Source organism: Canis aureus, chromosome 2 (genome assembly GCF_053574225.1).
Source record: "Canis aureus isolate CA01 chromosome 2, VMU_Caureus_v.1.0, whole genome shotgun sequence".
Classification (NCBI taxonomy): domain Eukaryota; kingdom Metazoa; phylum Chordata; class Mammalia; order Carnivora; family Canidae; genus Canis; species Canis aureus.
Genome location: NC_135612.1, coordinates 13,118,774 through 13,143,824, shown reverse-complemented (window position 1 = coordinate 13,143,824; position 25,051 = coordinate 13,118,774). Strand labels below are relative to the sequence as shown.

The 25,051-nt window shown below is 41.0% G+C and overlaps 2 protein-coding genes across 8 annotated transcripts in view; one reads left to right on the top strand and one right to left on the bottom strand.

Moving 5' to 3' along the window:
- Positions 1 to 425: 425 nt before the first annotated feature.
- The window catches only part of LOC144292837 (uncharacterized), a 31,616-nt gene continuing 6,990 nt past the window's right edge, over positions 426 to 25,051 (bottom strand). The window contains exons 3-11 of one of the 7 annotated variants that reach the window (XR_013360240.1): positions 24,129 to 24,228; positions 23,687 to 23,731; positions 21,206 to 21,366; positions 20,202 to 20,338; positions 12,867 to 12,993; positions 9,840 to 9,929; positions 9,488 to 9,618; positions 2,574 to 2,656; positions 426 to 677 (exon numbers count right to left, since the gene is read on the bottom strand). Coding sequence is in view for 2 of the 7 variants with exons in the window: in XM_077863710.1 (XP_077719836.1) it covers positions 9,575 to 9,618; positions 9,840 to 9,929; positions 12,867 to 12,993; positions 20,202 to 20,338; positions 21,206 to 21,245 (438 nt within the window). In the remaining 5 variants the exon portion in view is untranslated. The remainder of the gene's footprint in view (positions 678 to 2,573; positions 2,657 to 9,487; positions 9,619 to 9,839; positions 9,930 to 12,866; positions 12,994 to 20,201; positions 20,339 to 21,205; positions 21,367 to 23,686; positions 23,732 to 24,128; positions 24,229 to 25,051) is intronic. The other 6 variants (XR_013360238.1, XM_077863710.1, XM_077863715.1 and 3 more) reach the window with 6 other exon arrangements.
- Positions 14,647 to 25,051, top strand: part of ERAP2 (endoplasmic reticulum aminopeptidase 2) — a 40,204-nt gene continuing 29,799 nt past the window's right edge. The window contains 4 exon segments of the mRNA XM_077863695.1: positions 14,647 to 14,706; positions 17,390 to 18,009; positions 18,011 to 18,081; positions 21,300 to 21,438. Of these exon segments, the coding sequence (XP_077719821.1) occupies positions 17,527 to 18,009; positions 18,011 to 18,081; positions 21,300 to 21,438 (693 nt within the window). The 5' untranslated portion in view covers positions 14,647 to 14,706; positions 17,390 to 17,526.

The following is a 25,051-nucleotide window of genomic DNA, read 5'->3' as shown; positions in this document are numbered from 1 at the left end:
GATGTGCTTGGCCCTCAGTAGTTACTCAATGAGTTTGTTGGATGAATATAAAGCTGTTTCTTCTCTTCTGTAAATCTAGCCTAAGGGCCCTACAACTACCCCTTCAGGCCTAACTTATAATTAGGACACATGAAATGCTGTCATATTTTGTAGATACAATGTACTTTGGACCTGTATGTTGTCTCACTGTGATGCTAAACCCACCCATGGAACGCCATTCTACTTCAGTTCAGCCCAACTGCTCAGGGCAGGCAGTATGCTGGCCATTCTTTTACACCATTTGGACTATATTTGAGATTTCGTGTGTGAAAACCTCCTCAAACAATAACAAAGCCCTCTGAACCTCACTGATTTTATGAGGCTGAGGTCATTGGGTCAGAGTCAAAGAAACCAGCTGAAAATGACAATGTCACAAATACCACCAGTAATGCCATTTACATTTATTAGATTTGCTTTGCAGTTGGAAAGGCACTTTTATATATATCATGCCATTGATCCTCAGAACAATTCCGTGCGTAAATCAGGGCGTGTATTTATTTCATCTTGCAGATGAGAACACTGAAGCTCCGTGGTGTTAAGTGACTTGCTGGAGTCTTCAACAGTGAGTAGCAGAAAATGTCAAGGTAGAGGTCTAGCCTTCCAACTCTCTTCAAGGCATTTGCCATGTTGCCATGCAGCTAGAGTGACATTGAGACACAGGATGTGAACCTTCTAGAAAGATAGGAGCGCAGAACCCTCTACCCACAGAGGAGAATGTCCCTCTTGGTCCAGCCGGGTTAGTATCATAGCACAAACAGTATGGAAGGTCGAGGCAGCACTCCAGCCAAGTGAACCGTTGCCTTGACTTCACATGCATTCGCAGAAGAGCATCTGGTTGGGAATATGAAGCTGGAGCACAGCCCACTGGTGTGCTTGTGCCCTGCGTCTCTGAGGAGCTTTCTGCCCACATGGAACAGAGCCCTAGCAGAGCCTGCAAGGGACAGAAAGAATGCTTCTGTGTGACTCAGAGACCCAATTCTGCAATTATCTGATGTCTAGTAAGCCTGGGCCTGTGCCGGCCGCCATGGGGGCAAGAGATGAATAGAACACGTCTGCGTCCCATGGTGTGTGTGGGGGCGGGGAGGGGCCGCAGGCATGGCACCAGTCTAACATGAGTTTCATCTTTTTCATTTGTGATTGTAAGCGAAGCAGCTAATAATGTGTTTTGAAGGAGCAATTTTCAGAGCTAGGCCTCCTGGCATTCTTTGGTGGTGGATACTGTTTGACTTGTGCGTGTCTGTGGACCAAGGGCACAGAGAGGTGTTGAGATGATGAGAATAGACTGCTGGCATTCCACATTGGTGTTCTTTGTCTTCTCACTTTGATTTCATTGCTAATCTTCTGCTCTGGACATGAAATATTAGCTATATTGACTATTTATTTTTATACCATGATTAAATTGAGAGATTCTCTGGGCTCCTTTAAGGCAGCACGTATAACAGGGAAAATACTGGCATGGGGGGAGAACTGTCATGCGGTATAAATCTAGTTAACTTTATTACTGAAGACAAATACTGTCACCCAAATTTAAGGTTCAGAGATATCTGAGAAATGCTCAATGTTCTTTGGCATAAATCTCCAAGTCAAACGGCTGTCACTGATCATCAAGTTATTAGCTCAAGGTTATTAGGTGTTATTAAGTGAAGAGGAGATTTATAACTGCGCCGCTGGCTCGATGTTTGCTGTAACCCAATTGATCAGATACAAATTATCTTGTATTGTGGCTTAGTAGCAAAAACATGTTTGTAGAATCTAGACTTCAGCCTCTGCCCCTCCAACCTGCTCTTCCTTGCTATCAGACCCATTTTTCTTAAGGATTTTATTTATTTATTTTGAAGAGAAAGGGAGAGAGCAGACACAAGCAGGAGGAGCAGCAGAAGGAGAGGGAGAAGCAGACTCCCTGCTGAGCAGGGAGCCAGAAGCGGGACTCGATCCCAGGACCCCAGGATCATGACCTGAGCCAAAGGTAGATGCTTAATGGATTGAACCACCCACCACCAGACCCATTTTTTTTTAAGTTTTTATTTATTTATGATAGTCACACACACAGAGAGAGAGAGAGGCAGAGACACAGGCAGAGGGAGAAGCAGGCTCCATGCACTGGGAGCCCGACGTGGGATTCGATCCGGGGTCTCCAGGATCATGCCCTGGGCTGAAGGCAGGAGCTAAACCGCTGCGCCACCCAGGGATCCCCACCAGACCCATTTTTAACACTTTCTGGGGACCTGATCTTGACTTTATCCTTTGGACCTGATTTTTGTTATTTTCGCTCTGGCTCTACTTATTTTCTTCCTTCCCCTCTATCCTGATCCCTAGGGACCTACCATCTAGGCCTGGGTATAAAGTACATGTATCCAATCAAGATTAAAATAAACTGAACATAAAACGTGTTTTCTCACTCATATGTGGCTTTTAAATTTAAGCTTATTTTGAAGTAACAGCAAATGATACGTTATTATTGCTATGATTCCACCTCTAACACAAAAGCAAGGACATAGAGTATATGGATAGTAGCATACGTAGAGCCAGCCTACCTGGATTTTCAACTCACATCTATATTTATTGGCTTTGTAACTTTGGGAAAGTCACTGAATTTCTCTGGGCTCAGTCTCCTCATCTGTAAAATAGGAATGATGATGGGTTGCATTAGAAGTATTAACTTTTTTTTTCGATTTTATTTATTTATTCATGAGAGACACACAGAGAGAGGCAGAGACACAGGCAGAGGGAGAAACAGGCCCCATGCAGGGAGCCCGACATGGGACTCGATCTGGGGTCTCCAGGGTCATGCCCTGGGATGAAGGCAGGTGCTAAACCGCTGAGCCACCCGGGCTGCCCTAGTTTCTTTTTCAAAGTGAGCATATTTAAGTTTTAAAAAGTGACACATTACCAGAAAAATATTAAGTAAATACTAGTTCAGGCAGTCAAAGAATGTGGGAAAACAATAAAGCAGGGTCCTTGTATGATTATTACTGAGATACTAAGCCTCTTTCATTAGGACCCATACAAATATAAGAAGGTAGGCAGTTTTTACCTACAGTTTCCAGAGAAGGAATCGTGAGGCCCACTTCAGAACACATGGCGGGTCAATGGTAGACCTGAAGTTTGTACCCAAAGCTGTCTGATGCCACAGTTCACTCCAGTAGGTACCACTCTACCTTAGCACTTCGTGAGCCACTTTCCTAAAGCACTCTGGAATTTAGGAAATGTGGAATGGGATTCTTGAGCTTCCGGGTTCACATTACAATTCTCCCAACCTGCTCGCCGCTCTTGAATGCACCGCAAAGTCCATTGGCCGCTTTTCCAACCCCAGGGTTGGCTGTGTGTAGTAAGATGAACACTTGACAGGATGAGCACTGGGTGATATGCTATATGTTGGCAAATTGAACTCCAATAAAAAAATAATAATAATTAAAATAAAAAATAAAAGATAAACAACTGACTGGTTGACTTGTCCTGCTCAGGTTCATCCTCCACACCGCAGTCAGAGTCATATTCTCAAAGCGTGAATTGAATTATGTCACTTCCTTGCTCAATGTCCTCCAGTGGTTTTCCAATGCACTTCGGAAAAAAGTTACCAGGCCTGATTTGTGGGCTTATCCCCAATGCTCAACTTCCATGCTTTTTTCCTCGTGCCTCCCCCAGAATCTCACTCCTTCATCATTTCCTCACTTTTCCCTTGTGCAACAATCTGTTCAAGTTTCTTCCACTGTAATAAAAGTGCTTCTTCAACCTCTGCTCCCCTCTCCCTCCCCAACCACTGCCCTGTTGCTCTTCTTCCTTTTAACTTTAAGCTTCTAGAAAGGACCATAGACATACTCTAGCAGCTGTTTTCCCTCCATGAACCACATATATACTCTCTTAGCTCCTTGTAGCGTGGCTTCAGCCTTTACCTACTCCTGAAGCTGAACCATCTCTTAAAGGTGTAATCTGAGGCAGCCACCCAAGCCAAGGGCTCTCGCCTTTCTTGACTTCTTTTTTTGAAAGATTTTATTTATTTATTCATGAGAGACAAAGAGAGAGAGAGAGGCAGAGACACAGGCAGAGGGAAAAGCAGGCTCCCTGTGGGAAGCCTGATGCAGGACTCGATCCCAGGACCTTGGAATTACAACCTGAATTGAAGGCAGATGCTCAACCAGAGTCACCCAGGCTCCCCTCCTTTCTCAACTTCTATGTCACGTTTTTGGGCTCTTTCTTCCCCTGTTCCTGACCTCTCTAGTTCTCTTTTCCTTTCCTTGTGCTCCAAATGTCCCTTCCTGTTGCCGATCCATATTTTCCCTTAACAGGCACATCCACTGTAATGACTTTATCACCCTTTTTTTTTTTTTTTTTTTTTTTTTACAATATCCAACTCTGAATTGTTCATGTATTCTTGCTCACATTTCTCATGCCCATTGATTTCTATGTGGAAATCCTTACTGGTTCTTCAAGCCACCTACGACTAAGCTTCCGTCACACCTGCCAGGCCTTTCTAGTGCAAACCCCTGCTTCTAAGCAGGCAACTTCAAATCTCATTTCTTCTTTTAAAAAATATTTTATATAAATTCAATTTGCCAACATATAGTATAACACCCAGTGCTCATCCCATCAAGAGAAATCTCATTTAAAAAAAAACAACCAATAATCTTACCTCTATTGCTTTGCTGTGATTCAATATCATTTCCTTATGTGCTCTCTACCCCTTTTCCAATTCTCATCATTCTTTAAGACCTGGTTTATAAAAAAAAAAAAAAAAAAAAAAAAAAAAAAAGACCTGGTTTATATTCTCTCTCCTTCTCCAACTCTTCCTTGACCACAGATATACTGTAAATCTTATACCAAAGATAAATTCTTAAGGGCAGAGGCCATGGGTTCCATAACACTGCATTTTTCTCATTGTAATCATCTCCACCTCCTCTCCCCAAATTCCAACACTTTGTAAGCTTTCAAATGTTTCCTGAGCATATAAAGGAAGAAATGAAAGAAGGAAGGAGGTCAAACATTTGGGGAGCTAAAGAAGAAAATGTAATCTTGGCACACTGCTTAGTTCTACCGAGAATGATATTTGCATTATCGCAATATGGAAACATGCTTATGATTTTCAACCTTGAACCTGACCTCTAAGAAAAAAAGTAGAAGATTTAAATATAATTACATGATAGACTGTGATTGTCATCTACCTTAAGGCTGTAAAAGTGAAGATGGTTGATAGATGGTGGGAGTGAAAGTGGGGAAGCAGGAAGGAGTTACCCTCAGGTGGAAGGCGGTGGGTTTGGATTCAGACTGTCTCGTCCCCCCACCACCTTCCTGGCCTTGTGACCTGAGGGAAGGTATCCCCTAACTACCATGTCCTATTTTTCTTATTTGTAAATTAGAAATGATACCTTATAGAGTTGCTATAAGGATGAAGTAAGATAATTCATGTAAAACACAACAGTGTCTGGCAAATAGTAAATATCCAGTACATTTTAGTCATCGCTATCTTACATAGTTGAGGGAGAAGGGACAGTGTGTACAGTTGATGGAATGTGTTTTGTGTAAAGATATAAAGATAACAGAGGAACTAAAATAAAAGTAGTGAAACTTGGAGTTGGAGGAAAAAATGAGGAAAATAGAAATGAACTAAGTCTTCATATTTCAAACCAGGAGTCAAAAGACCCTATTTTAAGATATAGTGGCCCCAAATATTATTTAGAATTAGGGAAATAACCATCAGAAATTAAAAGGGAAAAGTTTACAAATGAACGCATGACTGTTGTAGGAAGGAGTAGAGAGAGGGTCTGTTGCTTTTCATTGTGATCTTTCCAGTATTTGATTTTTTTACTGGGCATGTATTATTGCGATTTTTATAAGGTAGAAACATTCATATACATACAAGTATTCGCATTTACATGGACACAAGATGCTTCAAAAAAAAGGGCAGGAGTGATCTCACGCCCTGGCATCACCTGCTGCGGCATTTTGCCAAAATGTACACACAATAAACAGGTGTGAAAGCTGCTGCCGCCTTTACCTGTTTGTGAGTGGTGGTTATTTGACACTGTTACCTTCCAAAGCAACAGGATTACCTTATTTTTAATAGAAGAGCTGAGCTGAAAGTTGTTTAACTTATGCTAACTATGTCAAGCCCATGTGTCTTTTTTCCTGTTTTCCTTTAGATTAGCCAACAGGTGCTTCCTTCTTCTCTAAAAGCAACACTTGATGTTCTGAGCACTTCAAGGAAAGTGAACATACGTTGAAAATGACATTTTTCTCAGTACGGAAGAGATGATAGTGGAAAAGTCTCCAATTTACTTTGCCTCCCTTTATATCCATCAGGTTGCTGCATATTGCACGGACATATTACATCAAATGATAAACAGAAATCATATTTCAGCTGTGGTAGAAGGGTTTAGGGCTGTTTTTCACAAAACAAAATTGTGAAGCAAAATGTTAGGGGTCAATCAATTATATACAAGACTTGTATAAACCCCTGGAGGGAGACAATGCTTTGAAAAGGAATTCTGCTCCTCAGTCAATTCTATTATACCTGATAGTTTGGATTTGGGTCTCTTGAAGATGCAAGTTCAAAACTAATTCCTTTAGAATATTGCAAAGTTTTGATAGTTTGGACAAGGAAACAATACCATGCTTTTTTTTTTAAAAGTGACTTATTTAGGGAGGGGGGAGGGGGGCGGGGGAGGGGAGAAAGAAAAAAAAAAAAAGAAAAAAAAAAAAGTGACTTATTTAGATGTAGGTTAAAACTATAAAATTCTTTTCTCAAAAAAAAATTATTTTCTCAGACACTTGTAGAACTGCATGTGTTCAGTAGGAAACTTATTGATAGATATGCATAAATCCAAGCTAGTAATTTGAAAGACACTTGGGAATTGAGCAGAGAGCTAGAAACATTAAGAACAAATCCATAAGAGAGAAACATATAAGAATGTCACACAGAAAACATCAGTGACCAAGAGAAAGCTGGATAGGTGGTACCAGAGAAATAGAAGGATTTTGCCTCTTTCCTTCCAGTTGCCTACCTCTCCCACTGATCCTAGAAAAGACCCAGAAAAAAAAATAGGTGGAAAAATGAAGAGCAAGAACAGGAGGTGGAAGGGGAACTGTTCCTTATCTCAACTCTCATTGACTTGTATCCATTTTATAAACCTGGTTGCATAATAAAGAAAAAGAAGATAAGGGAAAGGAGGAGAAAACTCAAGTATCTTTTCTTTGGCCAAATTTTCCCAATGACCAAAAAAAAAAAAAAAAAATTACTTTGGAAATAAAAAAAAAAACAAATATATTTCCCTCTAGAAAAGAAAAAAAAAAAAAGAAAAAAGAACAAATCCCAGATTAAAGCTAGTATTTTATTTTACTTTACCTTCTGTGCCCTCTTTCTGGAACTCCTTCTGTGGTCTTTTAGTCAATAATTATTAACAGGTGTGAATTATACCAGTGGTTCCATGAAAACCTGGTCCCCTGACAGAAGGGTGCATTCTTTCCCCTTCCACTGATATGTGACCTCCTCCATCCTCCTTGTATCTTCTATATGAGTGAAATGCTTATCCAAATAATGGGAAAGGAAGGCTTCTGAATCTTCTTACAGACAGAGAAGCACTCAAGATCTGCACCTTGTAGGACATTTTCTACTTAAAAAGTGTGATTAACTTTAAAGCACCCGACCAGGAATAGCGAGAGGCCTAGCTATTCCATTTCTAACGTTCCCACTGATATAATGAAGCCCATACCTCCAACGCATAGTTATTCAAATACCAAATTTGATTTATTGGAATCCTTTGAGTTTTGACCCCTAGTCCTCAACTTCTCAGAAATCCAAGCCTATCTATAAACCTGATTCTCTTAGGTCTGGTTTATGCATTAGATAAATATGTCAATTGCTTTTTGGATTGTGTAATTTGCCACAGGAGGTATGTAAGGGTTAGGACAAATGACTCTCTGCAGTTACACATGTCCCCACTAGATGAGGCTACCACTGCTTTTGCTCTCTCCTCTCCAGAGAGCTTGTAGTTTGGCTACTAGATAACATTAATGCGGAATTTAAAACCCTAGGGTTACTCAAGGTTGCCTTGTTTTGAGGATAAGGTGACCAGTCTATTTTGACAATTTCAATAAAATTTAGAGAGCCAAGTGTTAAAGTGCACATAGACGCCCTTATTATAGTGCACTATAATCCATGGCTTGTTTAGTTAGTAACTGCTTATTTTAAAAATATTCCCATCATCACCTACTGCACACTTATTTTGTAGCAGTTATTGGCTTAACAGAGGCACAAACATAGCACATCAGTGGAAAGAAGAAGCCTCTACTTCCTCTTAGATAAAAGTTGGGAATTAGCTTAGTAAACATATTTTCAGAAGCATAACCATGAGCCCACCTACTTTTACTTAGTGTACAGATTTATAGAGGGTAACAGGTGGATACAGAATTTTCACAGAAGTTGGTTAAGTGTCCAACTTTTGATTTCAGCTCTAGTCATGATCTCAGGGTTGTGGGATGGAACCCCACATGGGGCTCTGTGCTTGGTGCAGAGTGTGCTTGAAATTCTCTCCCTCTGCCCCTTCTCCACTCACTCTCATTTCTCACACTAGAATAGATAAATAAATCTTAAGAAAAAAGAAGAGGGTCTTAAGAACAGCAACCTAGTAGAAAGAAGGAACTGGGGGTGGGGTTTGTTAGTAGCTACATTTGTATATAAAGAACACGGTCAGATGATTCTCTGGATTGTTCAGTGAAAGAGCTGAAGGGGGTGATGAGTGTTGGGTTAGAGAGGATTAAACATAAGTGGAGTGAAAACTACTCAGTCGTCTGACCATCCACTTTGTGGAGCTACTGTAAGAGGATCAGATACTTAGCGGAATTGAAACAGTTCTGGTAAATGCAGATGGTGTCCTGGCACCTGGGAAGTCTTTGAGGGGAACCAGGGCAGAAGAGAGGGTCCTTTTATTTTTATTTATTTATTTTTTATTAATAAATTTATTTTTATGGTGTTCAATTTGCCAACATATAGAATAACACCCAGTGCTCATCCCGTCAAGTGCCCACCTCAGTGCCCGTCACCCAGTCACCCCCACCCCCTGCCCACCTCCCCTTCCACCACCCCTAGTTCGTTTCCCAGAGTTAGGAGTCTCTCATGTTCTGTCTCGAGACGGTCCTTTTAATCACAATAATGGCATACTATGTAATTGGACCGGCACTCACAGTGAAGATAACTATAAACACTGACAAAATATAAAAAACACCTTTAAAGCCTCAAAGACTAAGTTACTGAGCCAGGATTCTAGAAAGAATGGAAATCCAAGAGGCCTTTAGGGATTCTTTTGCACTAGGGGCATTTACAGGTTTGGAAACAAGAAACTGAGAGGCTAAGTTTTTGACAGCTTCCCAGGCCCAAGGGAGGCAAATTCTGAGTCCAAGACCAGCTGAGCTTAATGAGAGAGAGTAAGGCAGTCCCCGACACCCAAGAGCTCACCTGGGACTCATAGACAGGACTTGGTGTTGATCTGTTGTTGAACACAAACAATTTTGTAGAACATCATCAGACAAACCCACTCGATGTCTATGACGGTCGAAGACCAAAAAAGGCTGACTTCATAATCGTGTCTGAATTCAGGCAAAACATGAACATTGTCATCAGCACAGAAATGACCAAACACCTCCCTATCCTGACCAACAGGAGTGACTGCAGTCTCTTTACAAATTACAGCCTTAGCCTTGGTCTAATCTTCCCTCCTTATTAAGACACCCGCTTACAGAATTAGCCCCACTCCTGAGATGGTCTGAAACAAAACAAGGCCCTGCTTCATTAAGCCCTTCTCAATCACCTGACACATCCTCTAATAAGTCCTTCCCAGCATTTTCCTTCTGAGATGCCCCGGTGTCTCCACCGTGTGCATTCCCTCTTGCTGCAATGACTGGAAAAAAAACAAAACAAAACAAAACAAAAAAACCAGTTTATTTAAATGTTTAAATGACTACTCACCTTTGTACCTATTTGGGTGGTAATTTTTTTTATTATTATTGCTATAATCTTCTTGAGCTTTGTCCTGGGACACAGTTAAGTTACTTGAAAACAATTTGATCCCTTTGGATCTTGCTTTTAAGATTTTTGAGACAGGACTGAAGCCATGCTCCATGTAGGGTGATTGCTCCTTCCTACTGAGGCAAAACCCCTCTGGGTACTCTACTTGTTGGCTTGTTGATCTTGAGGTTTTCCAGTCGGACTGGCGGACGCACACACTGTTTCTGCCTGTGTGTGGGAGCCAGGTACCATTACCTGTACTCCTTTCCAGTGGTTTGTGTCTCTGGCTTATGTATTTTCCACAAACGCAGGCACTGATCAATGATGAGTTGAACATTCAAGGGGAACCTTTGGCAGATCTCCAAAGCACGTTCTGTGTGTGGGGGTGGGGGGGGTGGGCTCTGTCCTTTCGGTATTTTTCCCATGAACTCGAGTTTCCTTGCTTCCCCAGAATCTCAGCTGCATCTCTTCAACAGAAAATGTCTGCTGGGATCTGCCCGTGGTCTCCCTCCAGGCACAGCTGCGTGGAATCCCTTAAAGCAGTGAACTGGGACAATCTCAGGGCTGCCCTCATTTGTTTCCTTCTCTTCTGGGGTCACCGCTGCCTCCAGTTGCCTGACATTCTTTGTCTTGCAAACTGACTTATGTCCATTTTTTTTGGTTGTTCCAAGTGAGAGGATAAATCCCAAACCCTTACTCTATCTTGGCCAGAGTGGAAGTTCTTATAGACATTTAAGCTATATCTTTAAACAGCAGGAAGCCAAGAAATGTGTTTTGGTTTAATCAGTTGGTTGTGTAATTTGGAAGCATTAAAATTTCCTTTCAAAATAAAGCATTTAAGAAGCTCAGAACCCCTCTGGTTTCTTTTGCTGCCATTTTCCTGTTTGAAAATGTGCTATCAGTTATTGAGGTAATATTTAGAAAGAGTAAGAAGCACCAGAACTTTTCATTTGGCTATTAAATAAAAATTTTAAATGTGGTACAATTTCAGTTGTCTAACGTCAGGTCTGCTTAATATTCTGTTCTACTTCAGCAGTGTAAGATGTTTATTGTTACATTTTTCCGCTTTTGTTTTTAATAAACGTTGTGCACGGCATACTAAAGATAATCAATTTTTTATAAACCATCTTCCTGTCAGCTACAGGTTTAAAATTCTGACATTATGCTCTTCTCATTTTCTGTTGAAACTGAATGAGTTTAAAGGAAGCTACAGAATGTGTTTATTAGGTGGATTCCATATCCCCCACTCTCTCTCTCTCTCTATTTAGCATAGACCCTAGGTCTTTGTACTATCAGAAACTTTTTTTTTTAGGTTAAAAATATTAAAACCATATTATAGATTTTGCCTTTATTTATTTGAAAATAAATAGAGGCATAGCAATAATTCTGTGAAGAACTTTCGACAGATTTTCAGAGATCCTTTTGAAAAGAGATGGAAGACAGAGAAGAGGAAGTGGTTTTCAAAACTGTAAGTTGGTTGGGTTTTCAGAGTGACAGCATCAAGTATTGATAAAGGTCAAGCTGTACCTATGTTAAGGGCAGAACATTCAGCAGCCACACTAGCAAAACAGAAGGGGAACAGGGAGATTCAGGAACATGTCATCTGTCTGGAGGCTATTTATCAGTTAGTTTATCCTGAAATCTCCCCACCTACAATATAGGCAGCATTAGGAAATAATTTTTAAGGCATTTGAGCACCTCAAGTATTGTCCAACTGGCTTTATCTGTTCATTTTTCAACTTGCAGCACTTTTTAAAAGATTTATTTATTAATTTGGGAGAAAGAGAGGGAATAGGGGAGAGGAGCAGAGGGAGAGGGAGAAGCAGACTCTTCACTGAGCCGGGAGCCCCATGTGGGAGGTGGGGCTGGATCTCAGGGGCTTGATCATGGGGTCTCCACCGTGGGAGCTCCATCCTAGGACCCTGAGATCAAGACCTGAGCCGAAGTTCAGACTCTTAACTGACTGAGAATGAGCCCCTCCATGAAGCCCCCAGCTTGTAGCACTTTAGAAGGAACAATCTTGGCCCTAGGGTGGAGGTTGGGGATAGTTGAAGGTAACAATAGAGAGTAAATAAAAATCTGACAATACTAGAGGAAGTGAAATAAGCTTTGTAGAGTACTCACAAGAATTCAGAAAGATATAGCAACACAAGATTATTTATTAGATCTCATTGGCCTCAAGGGTAGCATTTTATTACAAAATAACATAATCACTGATTATCATCAAGGTAGAAAACCTGTAAACAACTTGTAAAACATTTATAAACTGATTTTCACATATGATCTCAAATTGATTCTGACATTGACAATAACCCTCTGTAATAATTAAGGAAAGTATTATTGTCTCTAAATTGGACATAAGGAAGTGACTTATTTTAAGAAGATGGCAAGTTCGATTCTCTTGATTCTAGGTCCAGTTTGTAATAATAATAAAAACCTTGAGTCATTAATGTTTAAATCTGTTGAGAACACCCTAGGGGGAATGGAAACCTCTACAATATTTTTGAGAAATGTTTCCATTTAAAAACTAGTAAAAATCTTTGAACTTAAGTAAGTTTCAACTCTTGGGAAAAATAATTTTACCTCATTCATTGTCACTTGTTTGTCGGCCGACTCACAATACCCTGTGAGGTGCAGGGAAGAGGTAGAGGCGTGGTGTTTGGCCCCTAGCCTACAAGAAATGATTGTTTAAGGAAGAATATGAAGCACAAACCTGTTAACATAAGATATGGGCGGGTAGCACTAACTGAACAAGTGCCTGTAGATAGGGACTGGAAGGGGGCATGTGTCACTTCCAAGGTGGCATTTGCCTTGTGATAAGTAGGTTTACCTAGAGGACGTTGAGAGAGATGTATTGCACATAGAGTGTAGCTCCAGGAAGATGAGGAGATACTGGGCACATCCATCAATGCAAAGCTCCCTTGTCTGCCCGAAGCATGGAGCAAGTACAGGACAATCTGAAAGAAAAATTTTAAAAATGGAAAATATTGAAAATACATTCACTCAGCCAGCAGATATAAACAGATAGGCCAGGCTCTGCTCTAGGCTCTGGGCATTCAGCAGTGAGCAAAGTAGACAAACTCCCTGCCTGCAAGAAGCTTACGTTCTGGTGGAGAGACAGATCAAGCAAACAAATCAATACATCATGTAGTATCAGAAGTTGACAAATACTAAGAAGGAAAAAATTAAGCAGGCTGAGGTGATAGAAGCTGGGAGGTGGCAGGCGGGGGCGGACTCAGGTAGGAGTGCTCTTTTAGAGAGAGCCAATGGGGAGAGTTTGAGCGAGGACAGTTCAGAAGCCCAGGGTAAAGTGAAAGAGTGAGATTTATGAATTCCCTGGGCCACAAACATCCCATAGCTTATTCTGTTATCAGGAAAAAATTAATTAGAAACCCTATTTGATGAGAAAGAGTTCTAAGTAATAAGCTACGAAGCCCCCTGGACCTTACTCAACTTTGTTGTCTAGGATTCTGCAGCCCGATCCTGGAACCCTGTTTCCTCATCTCCCCCATCCCTTCTGTTCTCGTGGGCAGAGAGGAGTTCTGAGAACACACACACTGAGCTGGGCCCTGTGACAAGGAATGTCGCCAAAGTACCCCCCGCTTCCTCTCCATCCTTTGCCCCGTCCCTCCCCTGCTGCAGCATTAGATACCTAAGAGTTGGCCTTCGGTTCCTCCTCTTCTTTGGCCCCCTTTTCTGCAACTCATCTGTTTCCAGCCGACTTCCCCACGCCACGGTGCCCCTCTAGCTACAGGAAATGCCACGCTGAGGGGCTCCATTCAACCCTGTGCCTCTAGCCCTCGGTGTAGGCTACCTCCTAGACCTTTGCTCCTCTGCTTTATCAAATTGTTTATCCAAGTTGACATGAAAAAACATAGAAAAAAGAAAAAAAATTAAAGTTTGAGAGTTAACTAGGATCTAATAATAGCAGCACTTGAATTGAATGCTGAGCCAAAGGACAGGTTGCAAAATCAAATGTATGGCAGGACAAAGTACAAACACCAGAATATGAGGAAGGTGTGTAAGATGACAAAAGCCAAGCTGGTTTTATTTCACTTGAGAATAACACCTGTGTGGGCCTTTAATGCCCTAGGATCTAAACCAAACACCTGGACAGAGCATCAGAAGGCCCATGTGGCACATAGGCTGCCAGTTGGCCCCCCACGGTCTCCACGTGGGTACCTGCCTCTCTGTGTACATAGGAGGAAGCCACAGAAAGTTTTAAGCAGGGGGGTGACATGATCAAGCGGTAGTGCAAAGGATGAATCTGGCATCAGACCAGGCCTTGAGGAGTCCAGGAGACTTGTTTGAAGGCCATTGTGAGGAGCAAGGGGGACCTAGACGACTTGAATGGCTCTGGGAATTCTTTAAACTTTGGATACAAAGAGATTGAAAGCGAAGGATCAAAAGGACTTCGCAACAACCTGGAGAGGGGGCAGGATCAAAATAGGTCTATGGTCCAATCACAGATGATGGAGGAGGGCTTGAAGCAAGACAAAGTCTTGTGCTTTTGGACTAAAGCTCTTGTCTGAAGCCCCATTCGTCTTTACCACAATGAACCAGCCAGTGCTGTAATCAGGAAGTATGCAAAGTTCTGGGTCTTACCAGAACAGAAAGTGAAATCAAAAGCACCTTCCCTTTCACTCAAATCTGCAACAGCATGGAGTAAGGTAACATATCAATATTTCTCTTCAATTTTGTCTTAAAGCTCAGAATTTTTCAGTGAGAATGATTGATTACTAGAACTTAAGCTACAAAAAATGCTAGATTGAGGAGCTCTTGTGATGTAAGGTGAGGCCTGGGGGAAGGGAGCGAATCTGGCACTACTGCCTTGCAAAGTATGTGAGGTTAAGGTTGGGAGTTGATTTAAGAATCCCTCTGCTTTACTGACTCACTCTTTCAGAGATCTTTTAGCCTTTCCCAGACATTTGCTGCAATTCCTGTCTTGGATCGCAGGATGTTTTTGTTCACTGCAGTGCTCTTGGATGTAAAGGAAAGTCCCCGAGACCAAGGGTCAAGGACTATATATTCATCCCCATTTTGCTTGAAATTTCCCATGTGATTTTGGGAAAGTCACTTACTCTTAGGTTCCTTATCCAGACACCAAAGATTTCTATCAGCCGGCCTTTCAAGGGCTGTATGAATAAATAGCAAGGCCTTTTTCTCCAGTCTTGACCAATGAAATACAGCTTTCTTGGAGTGTGTCTGCTACAAGTAGGGACAGAACTAATCCTTAATTTATGCCAGATAATTCAAGTAATAATAATCACAATAATAATTTAATAGTTAACATTCATTATGTGCTTTGTATAGGCTAGTTGCGGCGCTATATCAAATTCTTCCTATGAGTTATTTCATTTAATCTTCTTAAGGTGAGGATAGTATGATTATTACACTATTTTATAAGGTTAGAAAACTTACACTCAAAAAATAAAAAAAATTGGGCAGCCCAGGTGGCTCAGCGGTTTGGCTCAGCGGTTTGGCACAGCCTTCGGCCCAGGGTGTAATTCTGGAGACCTGGGATCAAGTCCCATGTCGGGCTCCCTGCATGGAGCCTGCTTCTCCCTCTGCCTGTGTCTCTCATGAATAAATAAATAAAATCTTTAAAAAGATTGTCCAAAAATCATATAGGTAAGTGCATTGGAACTAGTATTAGAATCCAAGCACTCTGATTCCCAAGCTCATGACTTATCAAATAAGCAATTATTCAAACATTTTCATTTTTAAAACATTCAGAAATTTGAGGTAATAGACCAATTATGGTTTTGTGTTTTAGAGGTTCTTGGAACACTAAGGTTTAGTAGCTGTAATTTTTTTTTTTTCAAAGATTTATTTATTTGGGGACAAAGAGCATGAAGGAGGAGGGGCAGAGGAAGAGGGAGAGAGACTCTCCAGGAGACTCCTTGCTGAGTGTGGAGCCCAATGGGGGGCTCGATTTCAAGACCCTGGGATCATGACCTGAGCTGAAACCAAGAGTCAGACACTCAACCGAAAGAATCCTTCAGGTGCTCCTAGCCGTAATATAATGCTTACCTAAAAAAGATAGGAAAAATGTCATTATCTTTTTTTTTTAAGATTTTATTTATTTATTCATGAGAGACACAGAGAGAGGCAGAGACACAGGCAGAGGGAGAAGCAGGCTCCCTGCAGGGAGCCCGACGTGGGACTCGAGGATCATGCCTTGGGCCAGAAGCAGGTGCTCAACCACTGAGCCACACAGACATCCCTCATTATCTTTTTAATGAAAAAATTTTCCCCAGCTTATTGAAGTATAACTGACATTATATTATTATAAAGTTTAAAGTGTACGACGTATTGATTTGATACATTACATATTACAAAATGATTACCACCATTGCATTAGCTAACACCTCCATCCCATCCCATAATTACCATTTCTTTCTTGTGGTGAGAAAGTTACAGATCTACTCTTTTGAGAATACACTGAGAATCTACTCAACATTCAAGTACAAGATACAGTATGATAATCTACAATCACTGCTGTACATTAGATCCCTAGAACTTGTTAAATCGTTTTGTGCCCATTTCCCCCACTGCACAGCTCCTGGTAACCACCACTCTACTCTGTTTCTCTGAGCATTGCTTTTGTAGATTCTACACATACATGATATACGGTATTTATGTGTCTTTCTCTGTCTGACTTATTTCACTTGTCCTTAGTGAAATAATACATAAATATTCTCACTAAGAATATTAGAAACTCAAACTTTTTTCCTGTATCTTTTGATGTTTTGGAAATATATGAAGGGTAAACACTGAACTTGACCAGCATCCTTTCCACCAACAGCCATAGAATAAAGCCATTCAGATGATGCTATTCATTGAAAGAGGTGAAGTTCAACACCATTAATAATTATACCTGGTGTCCAAAGAACATAGAGTTTCATAGTGACTCAAGACAAAATAGAGACCACCTGTGCAGCTTATTTTCAGGTGTCCAGGATACAGCTAGAATGATGTAGCCAAATGTTAAAAACATTTAAACATTAATTCACTAAATCATTAGTGAATTCATTAGTGAATTCATTAATTCTTCATTAAACATAATTCACGCAGTGAATTTATATACCTGCCTTATGTTTATTGCATAAGAATGCAGAGGGAATTCTATACATGCAGTTTTAAGGCAGAGTCCTTTCTTTCATTTGGCCTCTACAGGACTTTTTTGTAATAACTAAATGATAGCTCAATTTCTACTTTATTGTGTGGTTATTTAGCTTGATCCTAACAGCAGGTTTTCTCCATTCACAAACATAGTTTTACTTTTTAAAGATTTATTTATTAATTGAATTCTTTTTCTACATGCTATAAATGTTTTCTTTTTCCTCCTAGGTCAAATCCATCTTTGAAACATATCATTCGGATCCTGTGTGATGTAACTGGAGCTAGTACAGTGCTGTAGAGAATTATGCAATTTAGCCTGGATATTAATTTGTTCTGGAGAATGATTTAGTATCCATTTGTCTACAATGGCTAATTCATGCAGAAAACTGATATTTAATATTTACATGGGATTTTACTGCTCAGCCATCTTGCCCAAAATATGCATTTGTTCTCAATTTTCAATGTCATCTATTGATCTGTTAAATACAGACCCTGGGGCTTTCCCAGTAGCCACCAGCGGGGAACCATTTCCTTGGAATAAGCTAAGGCTCCCCAGCATGGTCGTTCCCCTCCACTATGACCTCTTGGTCCATCCAAATCTCACCTCTCTGGACTTTGTTGCATCTGAGAAGATTGAAGTCCTGGTCAGAGATGCAACCCAATTTATCATCTTGCATAGCAAAGATCTTGAAATCATGAATGTCATCCTTCAATCAGAGGAAGATCTGAGATACAGGAAACCAGGGAAAAGGCTGAACATTTTGCATTATCCTGCTCATGAGCAAATTGCACTGTTGGTTCCAGAGAAACTTATGGCTGATTTGAGATACTCTGTGGCAATTGATATCCCAGGCCAATTTAGCCAACGGTTTTGAAGGATTTTATAAAAGCACATACAGAACTCATGGTGGTAAAACAAGGTAGGACATTGCTCTAGCTGTTTAGTCTCTTGTGATACTTTCCTTATGGGTGACATCTGTTTGCCAGGAGCCCATTTCAGCAGTCTTTTATGAAAAGTTTAATAAACTGTGAGAAACTTGGAAGAAGCAGCAGCTCTGCGATTTATTAAGGAAATCTCAATAAAGATGGGAACACAAAATGCAGAGGCATAAACAACTAGAGGGAGAATGACTAGGACAGATGAGTATGTGACTGTGTTGAGACAGGTATATTCATGTGCTAGGGAGAAGGACTGTCCTGGCACAGAAAGCTGAAATAGGGAAGGCTTCTCAAAGGAGGTGAGTCTTGATCTGGAACCAGAAGGAAATGCAAGTGAGATTTGGGTTGAGAGAAAGGAAGTGAGAATGTGTGTACATTGCCCAGGAAACAGCATGACTCAAATCCAAGAGGCAGGAACAAGTCTTTTTGGAGAAATGAGAAATATGGATTGACCGGCATGGATAAGGACAGTGACAAAGGAGAGAAGTAGAGTATAAAGGAGTCAGATCATGCAAAGACTTTGAACCTCTTGTAGGGAGGTTAGGCTTTTCCTCCAGTGCAGTAGGAATTCTCAGGAGCTTCTGGTCTGAGGTATGCTCCATAAAGCTCAAGTATATGTTGAGAGTACATTATAGAGAGGGGGAGAGGGGACATAGAGGACGGCAATTATTTAGGAGGCCGTTCCAGTGATGTGAGCAAGAAGTGAGGGTGGCTTGAGCCAGGCTAGTGGCAGTGCTTATGGAGTCAAGTGACTGAACTTGGCATTTGTTTTGGAGGGTAAAACGGAATTTTCTGATAGTTATGTGAAATTAGAGAAAGAGAAGCATCAGTGATGCTTTATAGAGTGGATGCTTTGGTTGCCCACGGCCAGGGTCCATCTGGGAGGGAAGAGGAGTCTGGTTTCAGTACTTTCCCACCTTTTATCAGTGACACTCAACAGCCAGTTAGAGAATCCCAAATACAGTGGCTTAACCACAGAGGAGGCCATTATTTTCTCATGCAACAGGAAGTCCAGAAACAGGACAGCCCAGGTTTGCTACAACCCTCTTCCGTGCTATCCGGGACCCAGGCTGCTTCTATCTTTCTGCTCAGCACCCCTGGCATGTGGCTTTCCTCCTAATACAAAATGATTTCTGCACCTCTAGGCATCAAGTCCACATTGTAGGAAGGGGGTGGGGGGTTGGGGGAGAGAAAAAGACAAAAAGAAACATTTCAGCTGAATATTTTACAAAGTTTTCCCACTCATTGACTTTAACCAGGCCAGAATGAGTTATATTGCTCCACCAAGTTGCAAGAGAGTCTGAAGAGGTGATTCTTTTATCTGGACACATTGTCTTCTTGAGTAAAATCAGGATTTCATTGGCACTGGAGAAGGGGAATGAGTGGGTGACTTTAGCAATGTCTGCTACATATCTCTTCTTTCCCGCCTTAGGTGCTCACTACCCTCTGGGGACTCATGTGCCGTCCCCCTCCCCTGCCTAGTCCCCAGAAGTCCACTTAGGGGAGTTCTTTAGGCCCATGTCTTTGCCCCTCCCCTTGGGGACACCCCCTCAATGCAACCTCATTTCTCATGGGTCTAATCTCAGCCAGCATAGTGCCAGATGGGGAATTTATTATCAATTTTGCTCACTTAGGCAACATGTGACCAGTGTGGCTTTTTCATTTTTTGAAGTGACAAAGCCTTCACCCCAAAGAAGTACTTTTTAAGGATATTATTTTGGGAGATGTGGGAAATTGGGAGGGGAGGGGAGGATTTTTTTGAGTACAGCTCTTGTAACTAACCTCAGGCTATTTGTGACTCTTCTTAAGATTAATTAGTTCTCTTCATACTCAATCACATAGTAGGTCTAACACATAGGATGATTTGCAGGACAGCGTCAAGAGACTCATGAATCTCTCTCTCTCTCTCTCACACACACACACACACACTCACACGCACACACACACACACACACACACGACTTAACCTAAAATATAGAATAATCCAGTCAACATAGTTCTTTGAGAAGCAAGAAATCACTACTTTGCATGCAGAGCTAAAACTAATTGTGCAAGTAGCAGAAAAGAAATTGAATTTTTCACTTTCCCAATATAGACTTACTATAAACAAAAGTTCACAGCAGTGAAAATTCTTCTGGGCATGTGGAACTCTTTTATTCTTGTAGTAGCTGCTACCAAATCCAAATAAAGCCGGAAGTTCCAAGCAAATCGTTTTGATCCCCAGCCTCATTCTCCAATCTATATTATAGAAACAAAGTGAATCGAGGCACAATTATCCTGACAACTCCTCTTCTTTCCCTCCTGGGCCTTCACCTTTATCTCTTCTCCTTCTCTAACAAAACTCTGCACTCTAGGTTTGTTTCTTAATTGAAGCTTAAAGTCCAAAGAATACGTCTATAATTATACAATTTCAGGCATTATCAAAGTGATAAGGTAGAGAGATTTGTCAGAATAACTATGTATCTATTATAGTCTGTGGACTGGAGCTACTTTGCTGGAAAGCAGAGAAAACTAGAAGTTTCTGGGAGTTAGACTCTGTGCCCCACCCCCCCACCCCCCCCACCCCCGTGGGGTACAGAATATGAAATCCCAGCTCCTTGCTTCCAACAGGGGAAAACTCAAAGGTGTAGTTTCCATTCCAGAGCTCCCCAGAGTGCAGGCTGAAGCTGGATCCAGCCTGGCTTTTTCTTCTGTCCTCTCCTGTTTCCCTCGCTCCTTACCTACCTCCTTAGCATCTCCTGGGGGGCATGTTTTTAATAAAGCAGGGCCTGCTTCCTGAGAACACAACCTAAGACATCCCTGATATTCACAAGTACTCAAATCTCCAACTGAAGCCCCCTCCTTAGGGATGGTCCTTACCCACTAATAATCGTAGTCACTTTTGGCATCAAATTGATGGGGCGTGCCTATTTCATTTAGCAGCTGAGTTACTGAAAGTCTCTGATCCTTGTCAACTACGAGTATGAAGGAGGTCATGTAAGTGGACTGTGCAGCACTGTGCATTATTCATGATTGGCAGCCACCAAACACAATTTTACCCCTGTTTTATTTAAGAAGACAGCCTAGATTCACTAAGATGATGGTTTGAGAAGTCAAATATATCACCTCCAGGATTGATAACCTGTGTCCTGATGGCATAGTGCATTTCTTTTCTTGGTTTCACTTGCAAATTCTGGCCGGTGGTTTCTTAACTTCACAGAATAATTGCAGTAACGGATTTCGAGCCAACTGGAGCACGGATGGCTTTCCCTTGTTTTGATGAACCACTGTTTAAAGCCAAATTTTCCATCAAGATAAGAAGAGAAAGTGGACACGTTGCACTCTCCAACATGCCAAAGGTATTGTCACTTTCAGAAACTTTGGGGGAATCATCGCAAGTTGACCCTTGGTCTTTGTATTTATTTATTTATTTATTTATTTATTTATTCATTCATTCATTCATTCATTCATTTATTTATATTTCCTGTTTTCAAATTTCAGCCGTTATTTATTTTTTTTATCCACTTACATATTCTATAATAACCCCAATCCTTCTAGATTTTAACATCATTCTGTGTGGGGCATTGTTATACCAGAAGTTAAAAAAAAACACAAAGTGATTTATATTTTATTTGTATTCATATGGAAACAATGTTCCTTTTAAATCTGTGTTACTTGGCTAGGGATGAAATTCAGAACCACCCAGACAGAGCAGCACTTCTCAAACTTTAATATTCGGATGAGTCATCTGAGGATCTTGTTAAAATTTAGATTCTGATCCAGCTTGGAATGAGGCTCAAAGTGCTGGCTTTTTAACAAGCTCCCAGGTGATACCACTGCTGCTGGTCCAGGCATCACATTTAGAGCGGGAAGGATCTAGAGAACCCTGCCTGGGCTCGACCCTGGAAATTCTGAGCTAGTGATCTCTGATCTCTGATGAAACTTAGAAATTCTTTTTTTTTTCTTTTAAGTTCCATGGGTAACTCTTAAGATCGTCTGTGAAATTCATCTATTGTAGCCATATACTTTTTTTTTAATTGAAAGAGACACTTGAACATTTTATTTGGACTCAAAATTCAGAGACTCAGAAAGATACAGCAGGCTGTGGGCCTCATTTGATATTTCCTCACTAATGATGTACTTGCCATTTGTGATGTTGGGCAAAAAATATAAAATATTTCTCAACCACTGCTTGGAAAGTGAGACAAGATTAGAGACTATTCTGATTGTTCTTCAGCAAAATGAGCAGCCCAGAAAGCAGCCGGGCCATCACAAGCCAGCAAGGGGCCCTACCGCATTTTTCTCTCTGCCCTCCACAGAGATGGGCCTCTATGGATGAAGGGGAGAAATGAGTCGATAACATGAGACACTGAATTTCCCTAGATTTCTGTTTCATGCTGGTAAAGGTATTTGCTCTGATACACTGGCAGAGCAGATCAAGGGGGAAAGTGACAATACTCCATGTGACACATATCCTAGTTTTTCCCCGATCACACGGACAGCAATTTAATCAGCCCACTCGTTTCAGGGTAAAAATGATCCTCTACTTGGAACTCCAAGTCTGCTTTCTAACTAAACGTTCATTTAAGGGCAGCTCAGTCTCTTTCCCGGCAGCTTTTAATTAATGTCATTTTTCCTATGAACAATCATGGAAGGTAATAAAAATATACTTATTGAAGCCTTTTAATTAAAATGCGGTGCAAATATAATTGCCATTTCATTATATGAGAATTTGGGTTTTTTATCTTTAGAATCCTCCAGCCATTTCTCATATTTAAGACAAATAAGTGAATATTTCAAAAATGTTTTATGCAATCCTTGAATACTTGCATTGCCTCAACTGACTTGTTCAGTTCTTTGGATCGTGCCTTTTCCAGCAAATACTGGCTTGACTTTCTGCTTCTCACCGACATGCCCAACCCAGGCTCTCTCAAAGTTGGCCGAAAAAGGGCAACTGAAGAAATGCCACAATCGTACACTCTGGCCAATCGCTGTAGCAATTAAGTTGGGTTATGGATTGGTGAGAAGAAGCAACACATGCTAAGTTCTCAATCTGTTTAGTTAAGAATACAAGATTTCAAGGAAGCGAGGTAGCCAGCTAAGTTCTACTAGAGGCAGCCTATCTTTGGGGCCTCTCTTTGTTCCCTTCATTCCTTAAAGGAACACACACCTGCTGGCGACACTTGCTATGTAAGTAAAGTCCTGCCAATATTGAGAAACAGCTAAATCCTTGTCTAGCAACAAGTGTTCCCTACTTGGAGATTACATCATCATCCTGGAAGAACATACACTAACACCTCATACGCTTCCATTTAAGGCAATGTTAATCTACACGGGTTGTTCCCAGTTCCTGAACAAAACTCAGCCTCCATGGGCTACATCTGCATCTGGAGGGAGAACACAGAGGGATCGCCCATTTGTCTCCTAACCACTCCTGCCACCAGTGTCTAGTGTCACAGACTCTCATTCTCCCGTAGTCCCACAGCCTTCCTCCTCCTTCCCTCCCAGCTCTAACACCCTAGCCCTATTTTTTTTTTTTTTTTACAGAGTTTGTTCCTAAGACTACGGTCATAAGGCCCTCTCCCCGGCCTCTGCCATAATCCTCACCTCTGTAGAAATATGTGCTCATAGAATTCTGGTTGAGTCAGACTCCTAAAAAAAAAGAGATTGTTTTTCTGCAAAGTTAACTTGTAGGATATATAATATGATATATATATATCATAGTCCAATACACTGTATATACTGCCACCTTTTTAAAAGTATTTGGTCAGTGTCTTCTGCTTTATTAAAACTTTGGACCTCATTTTTAAAAAAATAGAATTCTGTAGAATCGAATCCTGTTGCACAAACACTAAATAGCGCAAACATTTGTTATTTAAGAAGGCGAGGCAGTTTCTGGTAACACTTCAAGCTATTTTCTCTTGCCAAACCAAACTGCGATCTTATCCAAACAGATAAAATATGTTTAACAAGCCCTGGGTAGTGCTGTCACGAGCCTGATGCCTTCAAAGGGATGTTGGGAGGGGAAAGCTAGTCTAAGAGCTGTTACCCATTTGAAGAAAGCAGTATTTTCAGATTCTTGGATCTGTGTCCGTTCAATATTTGGGGGCATTGTACCATGGTGGAGACCATCTCTGGGGCAAGTTATCCTGAGCAAATAAAGATAGAATTTGGTAATTAACTCAGTGATTTTGATAGATGTGGCTGACCAGTCTGTAGGCTTAAAACTTCTTACTTCTTCCGGAGATAGGCAGAAGCTTAAATTACTAATGACCTCCTTGGCCTGCCTGCTTTCATTGCTGAATCAATGAAGCAAAGATAAAATAAGACTATGACTCAAGCTGTCACACAGCGAGTGAAAGAATGAGCAATGTCTTTGGAGTCACACGGTCACATCCACATCTTGGTCTTGCTGTGGAACTAGCCATGTGATCCTGGGCCAATTCAGTTAATGTTTCTGAGGCTCTGTTTCCTCACCTGTGAAATAACACCTACCTCACACATAAATAATAAGAGGATTAAAAGATGATGAAAAGTATTTCACGGAGTTTTGCATCCCATTCCCTTCTGCAACAGAGATTTCTTATATAACAAACAAAGGGAAAGGAGACATTCTTTGGTATTTTTCCTTAGAAGTACAGATTTTGAATTTATGCCAGTGTTGGAGATTACTGCATTTCAAAAAAGTAGAACCATCTAAAATATTTTTATGCTTTCAAGAAACAAAATAAGAAATAAGATTTGGCAGCATTCTGGAATCCCAAAAGTGGTACACTGAGTCTTCGAGGAAGTCCAGGGATTAAAAAAAAAAAAAAAAAAAAAAAAAAAAACAACCCACAAAAGGAGGAGGGGAGAGGAGGAGGGGAGAGATCACAATATTATGATGGGCCATTAATTTCCTATAATGGCATCAAGTGTCCTTCAAAGTGTCAGTACCTTCCTCTAACTAACCTGGCTTAAGTCATGGACATT